Source organism: Branchiostoma floridae, chromosome 10 (assembly GCF_000003815.2).
Source record: "Branchiostoma floridae strain S238N-H82 chromosome 10, Bfl_VNyyK, whole genome shotgun sequence".
In the NCBI taxonomy this organism is placed as follows: domain Eukaryota; kingdom Metazoa; phylum Chordata; class Leptocardii; order Amphioxiformes; family Branchiostomatidae; genus Branchiostoma; species Branchiostoma floridae.
Window position 1 is genome coordinate 14,934,254 of NC_049988.1, and position 18,202 is coordinate 14,952,455.

Consider the following 18,202-nt stretch of genomic DNA (forward strand, 5'->3'; position numbering starts at 1 on the left):
CATTTGCTTAACATGTGTTTCTAGTGGACATTTAAGCACCAATCTACAGGCCCTGTTCTGTACAACCTGGAGCTTTCGAGCATTTGATTCAGACATGTTTGCTAGAACTGGGAGACAGTACTGTGCTACTGATAATACAAGTGCGCATAAAACAACCTTGCAGACTTCATAAGACATGGCCCATGCATGCCTTCTCACAAGGGCGATATTCCTTGATTGTTTGGCAACAGCATGATTGATATGCAAATCCCATGTAAGTGACTGATCCATGTGCAGCCCCAACAAAACCGTCTCTTTCACCTGTTCAATAGTTCTAGTTCCAATAACCAAATTCAGTGAGGTTGAAGGTAGAAGAGCCAGTTTTCGAGGAGATCCAAAAAGCATGCACTTAGTCTTAAGGACATTTTCACTTTTGTATATATCGGGACATCAGAGAAACACTTACCGCTGCACATCTCGTCTTCGCCACCCATGCAGTCGGTGTAGTTGTCACACACCCAGCTGTAAGGGATCTCCGACCCGTCAAAGCACCAAAACTCTGTAGGGACATTGACAAGACATTAGACCTCCGTTTTTGGCGACGCGTCATGAGCGGATCCGGACGTAGCCCTCTTCGCAGAATTCTGGAGTCGGTGCTTCTATTTGCTGGTTCGCGATTTTCAACTTAGGCGAAGGTTCTATGTGTCGGTAAGTTTTTGTCGCACAAACTACTTGTCTCCGGCATAGAGTAGAACCTTAGCCCATGATAAAAATCGCGGAATAGCCCCCACCCAAAACGCTACCGCTCCGAAAGTCCGAAAAACACTATGTAACAAGCCTATTCTGTAAGACATACCGTAAACAAGAAATCTTTTAAGAAAAGCTGTGCATTGCCGCGTATTCTATGACTGAACTGCTGAGAGCGACACCTAGCAACTGCAGTAGGAAATGCAGCAAAAGGGGATATTGGAAATTTACCTCATTATCATAATTTATGTCACATGAATTATTGGCACATTAAACAGGTTTTGTAAAACTTTTTGACCCACAATGAATATGCATTATTTTTCATTACAAAATAAGTTCTTTCTGATGCAATTTGTGATATATCTTTATATAAACATGGTGAGTTAAAGCGTAGATTTATTACGCTGGACCACATACAGTAACATGCGTCTAGAAGAGAGTTTTAATACTCGCCTGGAATGTACCATTGTCTAACTAAGCAATGAAACTCGGCAAGGAAAGAAGGGCCTTTGGGCTTTGGAAGGGCTGGGTTAAAAGGTCCGTCCATTGATCCATGGATCCATGGAAGAAAGCTGGCATAAGGCATTGCCGCTGGCGCGGCAATGCAAAAAACAGACGAAAGAACACAAACAAAACACGCCTGGATATATACAAAGCAAGGTTTAGACAAAGCTTTTTTATATGCAGAGGCCTTTCCATTTGGCGTATTGCCCACAATGCATCTCACAGCGCATGCGCATGTGCTACCAAAAACCTTCTTCAGGTGGTATCTCACTGTACTTGGGGCACTGGTGTGGCACTGGGTTCGTTCACTGCGGCACTGTTGTGCTATGTTCGCAATTATTTTATGATGTAGATATTGCGTATAATAATACATAAAAGTGTGACTTAAAAGACAACAAAATACACAAAACGTAAGAATATTCGTTCTTTATCTCTAAAATCCGTTGAGTCATCTACAAACCCCGCACTGCCACACCGGTGTCCCAAGCGCAGTGAGATACCACATTTATAGAACAACATGACGTTACGCACCGCCATCGTCGTCAGCGCAGTGCTCCTCGTCCTCTCCACACGTGCAGTCTACCATGTCATCACACATCCAGCTCCCCGGGATGATGGATCCGTCATCACAGAAAGCTGTTTAAAAGAAAAGAAAGAAAAAAAGAGTAAGAAATCATACCTCAACAGAGAAATACAATAGAAGCCAGTCAATTGCACGACGGATAACGCACACTTCTGTCAACTGCACGAAAACCCAAAATCCCAAACCAGTGCGGTCCAGCTAGATAACTTCGCATTATTGCATCAGACGGATAATTGCACGAAATCCACTGGCAAATAGGCCGTGTAATTAAGCGGCTTCTACTGTACCACTTCCTGTAGGCGTACACGTTTCTACCCCTACCCCGTCCTATTGATTCTATCCCCTCTGTCCCCTCCCATCCTTTCACGACTTTTAAAGTTATGCTTTCAACGCACAAACAGACGAAAATGATAACATTATTGTTGAAGGTAGAGATAATGAACCATCAGTATTACCGTAGTCCTCGTAGTAGGGCATCGTAGGTGTCGTAGTATGACCCGTAGCTGTCCGCCCAGGCCGCGCGCTTCTCCTTGGGTGCCTTGGGTGCCTCAGAACGCTTCTTCTCTACAGTGGGGAAAATGAAACCTTTATAGCTATATATAGATCTCAGTTTGAAACCACAAAAACATATTTTCTACAGATAAAAAAAATCGACAACATACTATACAGTCACACTTAACATTTGAAATTTTACACGCCGTTAAAGAGGATATTACGAGGCTTGAATTGTCATTTTGTTTGCTTTCCATTTTGCAGGCGGACACGTATTAGATGGTTTGCAAAAAAGAGGTATTAGGAGAACATTTGGATGTTGCATTGTGTTTTAGCTGAGATAACAGGAAGATCAATAGGACCAATGACAGTGCCACCCAAATTCTGTAACTGATTATGATTCAATAAAAGATTAAGACTCCAGGTCTGTCCATCTAGTCTCTGTGTTGTGACTAAGAAAGCAGACAGAGAACGTCTCCATCTACTCGTACTTCCCTACATTTGGTGGCAGCGGTGGGAACTAGGGGCTTTAGGAAACGTTTACAAACCAGCAGCCATTCTCTTCTCCGCCTTTGCTGCCTGCCTCTTCAGATTTGCTGCCCTCTTCAGGTCCATTTCACGCAGGTTCTTCGCCATCTCGCGACGGGACTGACTGTCCTCTGTGTAGAGAAACAAGGCAAAAAGGTAATGTTTAGATATAGTCATTATGTATAGCAGCCATTAATCTCTATTTCTCGCGTAGTCTCGGCAACAACTTCTCGCGAGAGTGATTGCCGTCACGACAGTTTGGCACATGCCACACACTTGGAAGGCAGAATCAATAATTTCCTAAACAAACAGTATCGTTCTAGGTTGCACAACTTTTTATAAATATTTTCATTACAATTAAAATGTATTCATCACTGTAGTCATCAGTGATAACGAGCAACGAGTGTAAATGATAACGGTTACTTTAACAAATCTATTATCACTTCAAATGTTCAGCCTTCTCACCGGATTTCTTTTCCTTGCCAGCCTTTTCTGCCATCATGGACCGCTTCTTCTCGATGGCCTCATTTGCTTTTTGGACCATACCACGAGCCTAGATATGGGGACATAACGTCATGAATTTGAACTGACAAGACAGTTCTCCTGAGCACTTGAGAACGACGTAGTTTGCTCCTTAGTCATGAATCTCCTCTATACAAAACAATGACACAGGTTTGCATCCAGCAACAAGAGAATTTCAACTCCCGAGGCCGTACAAAACAATTTTTAAATGTTACGTGTCCGTGTGTAGAAAACATTTCATAAGTATGATGAAAATTAATCCGTTCACTTTTTCTTTATACAGCCAAACCTGTACTAGTGACCACCTCTTCATGAGGTTAGGACCAACAAACACACTTTCACGGCCCGTTAGATTATTTTCCCCAATGAAAGTAGAGCATTAAGAAACTACTCTCCAAGCAGATCCTACGGTAGCAAAAGCTGCCAGAGTAGTGAAGCAGGCCTAGGAGTGTGTTTGGCTACCCAGTGGCTGATGACTCCCTTTGGACGGCTATACTCCTTAGCCAGTTTTGATACTATCTTATGCCACTGGTAAATCTGCCTGGAGATAATACAAAACCCTGTCTACCTCGGTGGTCATCATTCATTCATTCATTCATTCATTCTGTCCACCGTGACTATTTTATTCAAATCAGTTGTCTCCATGCAGGTTTAACTACATGTTGTGATAGGTACACTCTCTGATTTTCAATAAAGGCTATAAGAACAAAACGGAACCTTCTGAAATTGGGCCCTTTCTTGGATCCTCTTCGCCTTTTCCTCCGGAGACAGCGACTTCTTAGCCTCCGGCTGGGCCTTCTCATTCTTCTTGCCAAGAAGCTGCACAAACAAAGACAAGATGCAATCATATCTCAAGTCTCCGGCCGTAGTTGGGTAGGGATGTCTGCTTGAGGACTTTCTTCGGTGTATAGCCATCCATCTTTTTACAGTACTAGTATATCGATCTCTCGATCTCTTCGTATATGCATACGTGCTTTATGGTAGATACATTTGTATTAGTCTTTTTATATGTAGTAATGAACCATTTTCTTACAGCAAAATTGTGCCTTGTCGCTATAATCTGTGCATAAATGAACAATAAAGGTTTTACATAGGAGATACACAATATACAAGTTGGAACAAAACCTATGTATAGCATAACAAGTGAAAGGGTATGACAATATACTATACTGCTAGGCTAGCCCTTGAGGTGTCGCCAAAAGTGGTATAATGTGCTCATTAACATGGGCTAATGCTGTTCTGTTAGGCTGTCGCCCTGAGAGCGTTGCCGAAAAAAAGTGCGGCTGTGCGCAGGCGCAGGATCAGCCCTCTACCAGACAAGTGAGTATGACCTCCTTGGTGAGACGAGGCGGTGATTGGTTGATGACTGTAACCCCGGCAACAATGTCGTCGAAATGAGCCCCTCCCACTTTCAGGTAGTTTCCAGATGACTGGCCACATTAGGGCACAGAGTCCGCGAAGTGCATCGGTTTTGTTTAGCGAAGCCGTGCCGCACCTTTAAGGAAAGACTAACGGAGTCTTAAGGGTCAGATTCGCTTGACCTAGTTGAGCAACTCAAGAGTCCAGCCTTGGACGCGCCAAAATCCTTTCTTGCAATACAACTGTTTGTGTTACCGTGGCAACGGTTCCTAACAACAGAACTTGACAGGTCGATTTGTGAAGACGGGGCACCTGCAGTGTAAGATCGAGGAGATACCTGAACCACTACTTCACCGGTGTGCTATTTGCTAGCTAAAGTTTTTCATGTGAAAACGTTACACAAGAACATATTCAGGCCTACAAATGTAGGTGTGAAGAATTTCTTGCGGTTAGGGTTGTTGGCTAAGAATCTAGATCTAGAGATGAATCTAAAGGATGGAAATCCGTATCGTAACAAGGCCCAATGTTGTATCGTTGGTAAAGTCACTTAACAACTATTTTTCCTGACGCGGATGAAAATGCCTGGCTCTCGGATGGGAAGTAAAACTAGAAGGCATGCGTTTGAGGAGAGTCACGCCCGAGCACGTTGCAAGAACCTCCTCACAAAAAGTATGGGTCCTCCTGTACTATGTAGCTATATCGTGTACTTACTGTACAAAACTAGTTTTCGTTTCGTAAGGTTACCAGTTAATGGTCGAATTATGAAAAATGGTTATTGTTCTGAAATGCCTAGGCAGAATTAAATATCTAACCCATTTGAAGCAACAGTAGTTTGTCTGTTAAAAAAGTGCATGGTAATCTATTTCTTCCCTCCATCTTTGGCTGCGCACCAGCATGTAATAATGGAGAGGTTAGCAGTGAAGAATTGTTCTAGGGTGACCAATTAACGGTCACTTGAGTGTTTCTCCTTATAGTGCTCTACCTACAAGCACACATATTCAAACACCTGTTGCAAAATATCGCTTAAGTGGTAAACAAACAATCCACGGTAAAATTTTTGTGTCTACCCCACCATCGCCTGCAGTAGCGCCGTAGTGATGAATGAGGTTGGACCGCCGAATCTGCCTCAGTAGAACGTCACGTAAATTCAACCCAGGCACCATGGGCCTATGATCTTCCATGAAAATTGTGCAATATTCATTGCAAGGGTTTTAAATGTGAATAAAACATGTATAGTTTTATTATTATTGACTAATTTTTGCAAGTTGCACCTTGAAATGCAGTCATGTCGCTAACTTACCGTTAATTGGTCCTGCACGTAAACTGGTAACCTTATGTTAGCTGTATCGTGTACCGTACAAAACAAGTGCGTTAATTGCCGGTTATGCCGACAAATTCAGTAACGTACACACAGTAGGTGCGCATGCAGCTGAAACTGGCCTAATTTGTTTTGCGCACCCAAAAATTGCCATTTTACATATCTCTGAGGACGAGCTTTGTGCAAACGCTTGTGCGTAACTCGTGCTGTATCATTTTTGCCGCGCTTTGTAGCGAACAATATCTGGCACAGAGAGCTTTTGTCGCTTTTACAAGCAGGGTCTTCCTATTTTCCCCTCAAAATGGCTAGGAATACAAACGGAAAAGGGATGACAACTCATCCAAACGGAATTTAGGAAGATAAAAATACATAACCTAAAAACGAGAATTTTGAAAGAACGGTAGAGAGCGGTAGTACGAGTGCGCATATTCAAGTCCGTATTATCTCCGTATTTAAAGTTTTTGCTTTAGACAAAGTTTACGCGTACGGGCGTCATCTTTTTTTTTATAACCAGGCCGCACAGTAAAATTCAAAATAAAATGCGTGTGGCAGCTCCCATATTGAGAAATGTTTATGAGCTTTATAAGAAATTCGTTGTCTGAAAAAACGGACCGATCCCAATAAAAACCCCGCCCCACCCTGTTCGATCATGGTTCTATTTCGAACACCTCCGTCAAAAATAGCAATTTCTGTCCCATTGTGGCAGTTTTGACGGAGGTGTTTGAAATAGAATAGAGGATTCTATTTGTTCGATGTGGCGTTCGACAGGATCGGTGCATTCTGCCTCTGCCAAACGAATAAAATAACGTACCTGTTGAAGAGAGCGCTCGAGTTCCTTCAGTTCGTCCACGGCGTTCTCCCTCTTCTTGTTGACGGCGGCAGAGGTGCACAACGCCGCCAAGGACAGCAGGACTACCGCGCGGAACGCAACCATGATGACTCGTCCTCGCACCGAGATCTTCGCTGCGAAAATGTGGGGCGTCTCCCGACGACTTGGGGTCTTATATAGGTCTCGAAGGCCATGCTAATTCAATTTGATGGTTCTCGGATTTTTTTCAGAAAAAAATGGACTGGCAAAAAGTCTGGGTGGAGTGATCAAGGGGCTTACTCATGTTACACAACGTCAATAACAACAGACTTAACAAATAATAAGTTTTCAGATTTTCTTGGCTCATTTTTTTGCAAAAAAGAATCATTATTTACTACTTAAGGTGGCTCCTGATTAGCAAAGCCCCAATTAAAAAAAATGATACACGTACCGTCCAAATTATCACATACAGGAATTGAAATTTGAGGCCCATAGGTTATTTGGGAGTCAGGAGAAGCAGTGTATATTTGTCAACGGGAGGTGTGGCCATTTGTTTTTCAAATTGGGAGAAATAGGACATCAGAATCCAAGAAGCAAGAAATAAGATTGGTGTGGCCTAAGGACACGCCTTTACGCCTGCAAACACAGCTTGGACACGCCCCAAGATGGCTGTCTAAGACCAAGACGTCATATCATCGTCTTGTGGCGTCAGATTACTTTTCAGAGTAACCGTCTTGATCACACACTAAAGAAGCTGAAAGCGCCGTAAGATGGTTCAAAGGAAATTCCCTTTTAAGAAAAGATCATCTTAACTCCAGGTCTGCTCTATTTACGGAGGGGGCAGAATTTAGAAATTGGCATTTCTAAAAGTTTTTCTTATACAAATCTAGACTTCTTTGACCTGAATTTAGTTAAATAGATGGGCAACATCTTTTCTCCACTTCTATTACTCAACCTAACTTATTCTATTTAACTCTGGTAAACAATACGATGCAAAAAAAACACACAATCAAACAGAGATTGAAGTCATTTCCACCACATCTCAGTGATTTCTCCAAAAAAATTTAAAGTGTAAAAAATCTCTTGTTTTAAAAATCTATCTATCTATCTATATATATATACTGCTTGCACATTAATAGCAGTATAAACCGGTGTATCCGTTTTTAAAAACGTAGTAATGCTTCTGGCTGTGTTTCGCATAACATGTAAATCGCCTTTAGACATACCCCACACCCGTTGTGTACATTGAGTATAAGCTGCGTAATACCAGCCTCTGACTTGTAAGACTTGACCCTCTCTTCGAGAAATGAGGTACACGAGGCGTGGCCCTCTTCATAAACAGGTGCTCCTGGTTAACCTATTGACCGAGAGGACGTTTCTAACCAAAGCTCAGGTACTCAAGATTTCACCTGAGTCGAGTGGGTAAAGTGCCTCTCCCAAGGGCACAACATTGGGGCCTGATAGGGATTCAAACCTAGAACCTTTGGATTCTAAGTCGGTGACTCTAACCACAAGGTCAACTTGCAATTTTGTCATGTTGATTCTTGTTGTTTTTTTTCGTCACCATGTGTAATATTTGGACTAAAAGCTTTAAGTCGGTCACAGTTTCGGAGTTTTGTTTTCTCATTTCTTCATGGGAATCCAATAGTTTTAAAGGGACACTTTAGGCTTCTTCACGCTTGGTCATCCACGGATGACGGAAAAAACGCGGAACATGCATGAGATAGCTCTCAGCAGACGTTCCAACGAATTTGTGTTTGTTTTTTACCGTAAGGCATTGTATTGTGTGGACAGAGCAGACAAAAATGCTTTCTTGTGATAATGTACACTATTGGGACTATTTGGAGCATTTGACGTTACAAGGCCACCATTCACCATCTGAATCGACCTACAGGTTATTTAATGCACTCTAACCAACTTACCCCTTACTCTAACTGATCTGCTCTAGACCTACATACGCTAAAGGAGATTAGGTACTTCAGTCTTGGCATCTATCAATTGTAAGATTCTTCGGTTGTAATTGTAAAATTAAGAAAAATAATAAAAGAGTAAAGAAAAGACTGATGACGTCAGTTGATTAAAATCTATAAAAAAGTAAGAACAGTGTCTTTACTTGTTGTATCGGTCTGTTTGCTCATCAGGCTCCCAAGGCTTTAAGTAGTAACAGCTCCGTGTCGCCATGACTAGCAAAATAGGTTAACCAGAAAACCAGAAAAGACGCGTGTTATGTAGATAGCACGCACGAGGACATGTCTATATCACCGTGGGGGAGATGTACTCAGTACTAACCGCGAACGGTATGTGGCGAAATGACTCCGCCCTTCGAGAAGTAGCCCCGCCCACTGAGCCATGACGTGTACAATGACGTAAAGCTGTGTAAAGCAGCTCTCGTAGCAGAGGTTATGCTCCGGCTGTTTTTGTTGTTGTTGTTGTCTTATTTATGCGTTTTCATTGGACTTTCTATTTTGTACCGTTTTGTTGACGTATCGCGGCCTAACGAGACATCAACAAATCCGCACAAAAGAAAGCCCAATAAAGACAGTGCATAAAAAAAGCAAAAATAAACAACAGCCGTAGCTCTGCTTGCACAATATGTAAAGCCGCCATGCTTGACTGTAGCTTCAGCCGTTCTTTTGTCTAGACGTCTAGCACACTGGATAGCTACTCTTTTCGATTTAAAGTATATTGGGTAATTTTACATGCAGAGATTTGAGGATTGAGCCATTAGGTGTGGGTCCCGATGCAGAACATTCAGGTTCAGGTCCAAAGGATCGGGGCCAGGTCAGGACCTTGAACCTGGACCTAATCGTCCGTGAAAAACGTTTGAATGGGTGACACTAAAAACCATGGGCCATTTCGCTACAAAGAAACCTGTTTGTGTTATCAAATCCTTTCTTTTAAAACGCGTACCCTATTTGTGTAAAAATATTTGTATAGACTTATAAGGGCTTTAAATGATGTTAACTGTATCACTGTTATATATTTTGTCTGACCCTTACCTCTTCCCTCATGACCTCGATGGAAAACGACCTACAGGCCGATTTGAGCTTCTCATGAATAAAATATAGTTCAAACAAACGCGATATCTTTCAATTATCTTTCAATGGTCCTGTGAAAATAACTGGATCATAACCGACATGTGTTCCATTGTCGATATGACCATTGACCGATATGATAATCACAAGTATACAATGCAGGTGATGTTAATGTAACCATTCCACATAAAGCGTTGTATATGAGCAATAATTTAAACCTGTCAATTAACGTACGTAAAGAATAAAGGATTACCAGTTTTTTGCATGAGGAAGAGAGTGGGTTGTTGGTCATATGGTGGTTAATACTCGGACATAAAGCGATGAAACCGTGTAGTAATCCTGACTTAATGATATCAATGGTGGCATTACCCTTTAGTAACACGTTTCAAAGCGTGTTGAATGGCTAGAACAGCCAGTGCCCCTAATATCGTTTTACATGTACCCAATCCTTTCTTCTGTAGTTCTGCTAGAGTCCACAAGATGGTGCTGTTTTCACAATTTAGCATCTCGGCGAAGGGCAGCTTTAGGGAGACAACTTGTTGCATCAAGTTTATACTGACATACGAACAAACATAATGCGATGCTATAAAGAAGAGAGAAACGGACACAGTCTATAATATAACGAGGGGAAAATATATTTTTTTGTCCTACATCTTTTTGTCCTACCTCTTTTGAGAAATTTCAAGATCATTTTTTTTTCTTCATCAAAGATAAACATTGCAGAGCATCGTCTGGTCCTAAAATGAACAGAAGTTTGACAGAACGCTTCTTGCACAAGGGGGTTCACTTAATGCTTCTAACAGGTGTTACCCGTCCCTGGTACCCACACCCCAGTGAAAGTTATCACATAACGAACCGCCCCCTCCCCCATGTGATGAACCTTACAGGAAGTGGTGCCACCGGTCCCCCATGTAGGCCCGGTCCGCTAAAACTGACTACATCACAACAACATTTCCTCTCTCCAACCGACATTCTCACTTCTGCATCACTCAAACCTGACAACATGGCCGCTCAACGCTTCGACTTTTGCACAGGAATTCTGTGCTTCTTCGTGACGGTTTTGGTCCACGTTGCAACAAGTTTTAACATCGACACACGGACGCCGATAATTCGCCGGGGCCCCTACGGGAGTTACTTTGGCTTCAGCGTGGATTTGCACCGGGAAGGGGACAAAACTTGGTAAGTTGACAAAATTCATATTTTTATCGCTTTGCACAACTCACTGTGTGAAACGCTAAGGGGAGGGGGTTTGAATGCCAATTATGCAAGTATTTGATTTGTTGTTCGCAAATACCAAATGGCTTTCAGAAAACACCATAGCAACAGTCCATTTGGCGAAATTATTGTTATACTAATTTCATGCATACCCAATCGTAAGATTTTGGATATGCTTCATTTTATGTTCACATTTCAAACAGCTGTATAATGAAGAAATGTTAAAGGCTGCGACCTGCGCACGTTTTGTAAAAATAGATTGACAACTGTTAAAGCATACGGCCCATCTGTTTGGTGAGTCAGAGAGTCGGGCAGCTCTCTTGCACGATGAACAACGACCTGTTGACAGTAACGTGGGGAGGGAGGAGGAAGTGTGTGCGATCCTATATCTGAGCGTCGTGTCTCTGAGACCTTTTGATATTAACAGAAGCATATATGACATTGATGATACTGAAAATGTATTAGTGTAACCCTGTCATATCAATTTTAGCAGACTTTTGACAGTACGTGGGGAGGGACTGGAGGAGTGAGTGTGTGTGTGTGTGTGTGTGTGTGTGTGTGTGTGTGTGTGTGTGTGTGTGTGTGTGTGTGCGACTAAGACAGTATCCTATCTCTGAGCGTCGTGAGAGCTTCTAATATCAACACTGGCATATATACCATTGCTGATACTGAAAGTTCATTCGTGTAGTCGTAACTCATACTTCATATCAATTTTAGCACGCTATTCTTAATTCACCCACCCCGAATTTCCTGGCAGCAAATGGTGTATGGGATTGACCCAGTTATTGTGTGACCTTGCAGTGCACTGCTGTACCTAAAATAAAATTACAAGAGATGGTAGACTTCAGTTCCTTCATGCTACCATATAGAATGGTGCGTGATACTGTTCTGCGGCTACCCATTCTGACAGAAACGCACGCACGCACACTCACACACACACGCACACACACACATACACACGCACACACACACACACGCACACACGCACACACATGCACACACACACACACACACGCGCGCGCGCGCACACACACGCACACACACACACACACACACACACAAACATACACACCAAACACACACAAACACTCAAGCGCGAGCACACACACGCGCACGTACACTCACAAACACACAGACGCACACAGACGCACGCACACACACGCAATCAAATGCGAAGTTTGGGCGATTCTAATGATTGATGTAGCTAGTAACGATTTGTGCTACTTGTGTAGTAAGACCCTAGCCCGGCGAGTAAATTGAAATTGACAGTACGTGGATGGTACCTGGTCACTCGGTCACATGTGGTCACCGATGACTCATACGGGGTAGAGTTTCTGTGTGTTCCAACGGAAGCCACGTGTTCGCAAGAGGACGGCACAAAACAATGTTTGTCTGTGAGCTCACTAAACAGTGAAGTCATACACTAATACAGGTTTTGTCATGTTTACCAGATGGAAGAGACTACCATGTCTATGGGAATTTTAACAAACCCTCCCCCAATGTTTAATAACTGAAGGGAGGTATGCCAAGAAAGCGTCACTTTTAAGTCCGTACGTACTTGCATTTGAGTCCACACATATGGAACATTTTCATGACCGAAAAAGGCTAGCTGATGCACTTAAGAGTAAATCATAGAAAGAAGCTACGAAATGAGCAAATATGTGCTGTAAAATGCGATAAATGATATTGGATATTACTTGTTAACTTTAGTCATTTGTTAAACCCTTCCGATTACTTTGATTTTATAATCAAGGCATCTGCACCTATTTCGGCCAAACTTTTATTCGCACGTTTTTGCAATGCTTAGAGCATGCCCTCCACAGAATCAAATCAGTATGGCCCAATCTATCTATCAACTTGACCCATAGGCATTTTCCCGTCCGTTTTCCATTCCGTCCGTCTTCCATGCATTCATCGCTCAACACAATCTGGTTTTGCCGTCTTATCTTCGCCTCCAGACGACAAGTCTGAAACCCGATAAAGTTGTGAAGGGTTATCCCACCGGAAATGCAATGCACGGTCCCTTTTAGAGCCAACAGACAAGGCCTAGTGGAATCGAAATGTATGGTCCCCCTAGGAATACTCATGCTAACAGGAGGAGCATTGGAGGGTCATGGTCATCATACATAATGAAGTCTTGTAACCGTGAGCTTCCCAGTATCACCTCGGTGCTTGAAGTGTTGCCTGCCCGTCCAATTTGTTAGCGCACGTCGGAACATTTTTACGGGTTGGTTTCGATCACTTCGATCTCGAGCCAGCAGTAGTCTAAAAGGCCGACTGGAAAAAATACGCTGTCAGAAAAAAGCCTTTTTGATTTGATTATATGGATGAAATCTACGTGTGTCTGAAATGTCGGCCGTTTCTAGAAAGAAATAAAAAGTTTTCATCCATACTTAAGATCGTACAATTACAAAGCAACTGCCAAAAGTGCACATATATGCCGTGGATCGTAAAGAAATGCATGTGTACCGGAAAATGTATACTAATGCCATAGAATTAGTCCATGGGCCAATGCAAATGATAGGGTCAAAGAAGAAGATGTGAACATCAAAATTGAAGAATCTATTGTCCTGTATACCATCATCCTCCAACCTGACCACTTAGATTTCATAATGAAAGCAAGAATTCTGTTTGACAAACTTTTCTTGCATTCACTCATCAGTCTTGGGGCTCCCATAAAATGCTATCCATATCATCAAATCAACATGGAGTGGTAAAACAACCATGCCGCTCTTTGGGAATGTTAACCGGGCTTTCACACTATTTAACAGTGAGAAAAATAATCATAGATTATAAAGTGTGTTTCTTTCACAATCTAAGTAACGCCTGAAAAGGAAAAGAATCATTAAAAGGGGTTCCCCTTCACACTTGGCACATGATGCATCTCCGCACTTTGGGGGAGGGGGGCGGCCCTTCTCGTTACAAAGTAGCAGCTGTGTAAGTACGCAATGTCAACATCTACACGCATCATTAAACTGTGTTTGGAAGGAGTTCTCCTGTGAGTCAGGCTCCGTTTGTTTTCCCTGCCGGTCACGTGTCCTAAATAAGGCCATGCTGATATGATTATATGGGTGACATCCTTGTAAACGCGCCATAATCGAGCTGGTCTCAATTATGATATTTCTGGCCAGGATGACTGAAGAGAGAAATACAACTTGTTCAAGACTGAATGATTACATTTGAAAAAGAGATGAATAAATAAAGAGGGAAGGAGACCTAGGATATGAGAACGAAAGAAACAGGCTGTGTGATAGTGTCCCAAAGTTACACAATCTCCCCTCGCTTTCACCATCTAGAAAGCGTCATAATCACAAAACCCACATATCATTACAAACGTAGGACTGTTCATCAGCCAGTGCTTCCAAATTTTACAAAGTTACCCCCAGTAAATGTAACGTTACGTATAGTAACACCATCAATTATCCATCGGGCATGGATTTGCAAATACAGATCATCGTCATTATTATTATTATCCTTCAATGGGGAGGAAAAAGAAGCAAAGAATGATTGACTTGAAACTTTACGTGGGAATTTCGGAAAGGTCGGGGTTCGGGTTAAATTCTTGGCACGAAGAGCACCTGGCTCCTATCCAACGGTTCTCAATTGTCTGTCTCAATGCAAATAGACACGGGTATTTATATAGTCTACTTTGTGTTGAATCTGGAATAGGATGTGGATTTTCACAGGCCACAGTCGCTGGAAGAATGCAAAAACGCAGGAAGAGTGTGCATGAATATTATCATCATTACGACATGATCTTTTACTTAAGCCGATCACGTGCAACATTAGATGGATTTTCAAAATTCTTCACTATAGGTCGTTGTATGTGATGCGTTTGGTAATTTTATAAGAAGTATAATAGGAAGTATTATACGGTCTTATACGAACCAGTAGACTTGTCATACTCCAAGAGTGGCTGTCCACCATTATTGGACTATAAGGTATACACGCTATATATATTGCACGCTATATATATTGTTCAAGTTAAAATATGTTCTTTAAAGTGTTGAAATATTCGACAATTGTCCGAAAACTGTGGAAATGTGTAACATGTTGTGCAGTGTGCAGTTTATCGGAATATCATGTCACCCCCTCTAGCATTGCGAGAATCGTCCCGCCATTAGAATTTGCCCCCGGTGAACTCGGAGCCAATCCAACACATGGGGGGATTGGCCGACTGAACTTTCTAAATCCCCGAGAAAACTTCAGACAACAAACTTCTGAACTCTAGACAAGGCAACTGTACTCGGTCTGAAGACTAGCAACACCACAGGGGATGGTTCACTAGTCACTCAATCATGAGGGGGCAAATTTTCATTCGAAGACGAGACAACGACGTATCAAATCAGAGTTATCAGCCAAGTTTGGATTGAGGTGTTAAAAATTCGTGTCCCTAAAACTATTACTGCACCAAGTACTACAGAAATCTATAAACGTTACTCTTGTGTGACACGTCATTTAGTGTGATATTACAAGCTGCAGCCGCTTCTTGTGCCTTGACCAAGCATTTCACGTTGAAGGGCGGGCAGTTGTACTCGTAGATTCAGATCAGAAGCTGATGTATTTGTTACGCCGAAGGGCGGCTATACTGGTAAAAAGATACAGAAGCCGGTGTGTCACGCTGAATGGCATTTATACCGACGATACTGAGATTCAGATGCACTGCAGAAGCTGGATGTATTGTTACACTGAAGGGTGCTGATACCGGCTTTAGTACAGATACACAAACTTTTCTTGCCTTTAACCTCCACAGGATGCTAGTGGGGGCACCGAGGGCACAGACACGGCAGCCCGGTACGGACCGGCCCGGGGCCGTCTACATGTGTAACATTGACTACAGCAAATGTGTGCAGATACCGTTCGATACAACCGGTAAGGGCCAAGTACGTTCGTCTTACGATCGTCACAGGGCTGTTGTATCCAGGATGCGCTTCTCCCAGAAGCGCTTTTGGGATACCTTGAACACATCGCAAACGAAGGAGCGCGTTCTGGATGATCCAGTATTCACTCCGACCGGAGCGCATTGACAACGTCAAAGGAGCGCGTTTAGGATATCCAGGATGCGCTAAGATTTAAAAAGCTTCTGGGATAGAGTGCATCTGAGATACAGCAGTTGCAATCTAAAGGCATTCGTGAGATAGTCGTGCACGCGTCTTACTATTGTCTTGTTGCCGGAAATGCTAGCTTGCTGTATCACTTTGGGAGTTTGTTCTATCGCAATCTTTTGTCATACAATGAATGTGAACCTGCTTGAAGAAAATTTTATGAAGGACACAAAACATTGAATAATCTAAGCAGAGGGTTTCATGAACAAGGAAAAGGTGAAGGTTAGTCATAAATTTTTATCATACTTTCCATTATAAGTGAAATACGAGAGCGTCATCTTCTGGCCTCGCCTTCTCAATGAAATGAAAGACCTTCCCCCACCATTTTTCAGGATCAGACCGACTAGACGGCAGCCTTACTCTGTATAAAGAAGACAAGTCCTTCCAATGGTTCGGCGCATCCCTCAAGAGCTCAGGACCAAACGGGCCGGTGGTGGTAAGTCTTAGACTATCATAAAGTTCCGAGTTTTGTGATAAGTGAGGTCTCGTATTGGATATGGCGTTAAATGGTGTTAAAGAGAGCCACACCTCCAGCACTTTAAAGTCAACCGCAGTTGAACAATCGAAAATAACAGATTTCATTCCCTATACAAAGGGCTCAAATGTTATTACGCAGCTTGAACAATGTTCTATAATAACTTGCTTTACAAAAACTGTGTCTGACGTCTCAAGCCGGTATATCTGTTGAAACAAACAACCAAGATAAGAGCTGGGGGTCTTTTCTTGATAAAACTGTGACGTCATTAACCAAATATTGCCTTCCCACGTCAGGCTTGCGCTCCCCGCTATGTTTACTACACCAAGTACGTCAGGGAACGAGAGCCAATCGGCAGCTGCTTCGTTGCTAGGAGAAACTTCACCTCGTTCCGAGAGTATACTCCGTGTCAGTCAGGTGAGAGACGTTAAAGATGCAAATTTAGTACATATATGTCGTACATAAGATAAGGACTGATGAATACTTATGAGCGAAGTTTTCCAAAGTAGAAAAACATAAAGTGAAAGAACGAAAACAAGGAATTAATTGTTTGATATACCATGTTCCTTGTGTTCAGTCGTTTGTTAAATCTTTCTGACTAGTACTAAGATTTTATAATGAAGGAAACCTTTTTTTGCCCAACTTTTCTGTTTTTAATTTCGCACGCTGACATCAGTTTTTGGGTCCCCAGAGGATGTCATACATGATGGCTAATGTTCAAATACTAACATGCAGTCTCCATTCTCTTCTCCTGTTATGGTATTTTCTTTAATTGTTAAATAATGATCCTAAAAAGAAAATGTTCCTCCCACAGCCGACGAATATGACATTGCGCCATGGCATCGGACGGGATTCTGCCAGGCGGGATTTAGCGTCACATTCACCAGCGTGAGTTTCGAATCATAACTTTCGGTGTGTTCACGAATCGTAACACGTCAAGCTTCATTTGCTTTGTGTTAAGAGTATATCGACTTGTATCAACTTACAAATTTGATTGTGTATCGGCCTGTGACAAATATATTCGCTTCACTAATTTTTCAATTTTATTGAGAATCAACTGGCAGTGTACAATGTAAAAAGCATGTCCACTGAATTGTGTTGATTTTACACAAACATCAACAATGCATATTGAAATAAAACTAAGTTAACAGGTATATATTTCAATGCCTTTATCATTATCACAAGGAAAACATTAATTTTTACTAGGACGGGAGCAAGACTTTGATAGGTGCAGTTGGAAGCTACAACTGGCAAGGTAGGTCATGTTTGATATTATTTAAAAGTTGTTTACCTACTCTTTGAAACTGTTTATGCATGGATACAACTGATACAATGATTTTTATGCGTGAATTAATTATTTCGTCTGTTGCATCAATCTTTATTGAATATTTGAGGTATTAGTTTGTTATGTCTGTGTCGGTAAAGTGACATTGGCAAGGAACTATTTTAGAGAATTGTGATGGATAACTAACTAACAATTTATTAGGGATAGTTCAGTTTCAGATATTTTGATACATACCTTTCTGTAGAGG

General features: G+C 42.1%; 2 protein-coding genes and 1 long non-coding RNA gene across 3 annotated transcripts; 2 read left to right on the top strand and 1 right to left on the bottom strand.

Moving 5' to 3' along the window:
* Positions 1-462: 462 nt before the first annotated feature.
* On the bottom strand, positions 463-7,022 carry LOC118424392 (calponin homology domain-containing protein DDB_G0272472-like). The gene is made up of 7 exons (XM_035832939.1): positions 6,844-7,022; positions 4,073-4,174; positions 3,299-3,386; positions 2,854-2,964; positions 2,269-2,377; positions 1,762-1,866; positions 463-538 (listed from the first exon to the last, which is right to left on the bottom strand). Exons 1-6 carry the CDS (start codon positions 6,964-6,966, stop codon positions 1,857-1,859), a joined length of 543 nt encoding a protein of 180 aa, XP_035688832.1. The 5' UTR covers positions 6,967-7,022; the 3' UTR covers positions 463-538; positions 1,762-1,856.
* Positions 7,023-10,729: 3,707 nt separating this feature from the next.
* LOC118424941 (integrin alpha-5-like) lies at positions 10,730-16,652 on the top strand. Its single transcript, XM_035833748.1, has 3 exons — positions 10,730-11,054; positions 15,844-15,962; positions 16,528-16,652. The coding sequence occupies exons 1-3, from the start codon at positions 10,750-10,752 to the stop codon at positions 16,650-16,652; spliced, it is 549 nt and encodes a 182-aa protein (XP_035689641.1). The 5' UTR covers positions 10,730-10,749.
* A 313-nt stretch (positions 16,653-16,965) lies between these two features.
* LOC118424591 lies at positions 16,966-17,926 on the top strand. The gene is made up of 3 exons (XR_004832217.1): positions 16,966-17,087; positions 17,485-17,558; positions 17,877-17,926. It is a non-coding gene; the product is annotated as an uncharacterized LOC118424591 (long non-coding RNA).
* The last annotated feature ends 276 nt before the right edge of the window (positions 17,927-18,202 follow it).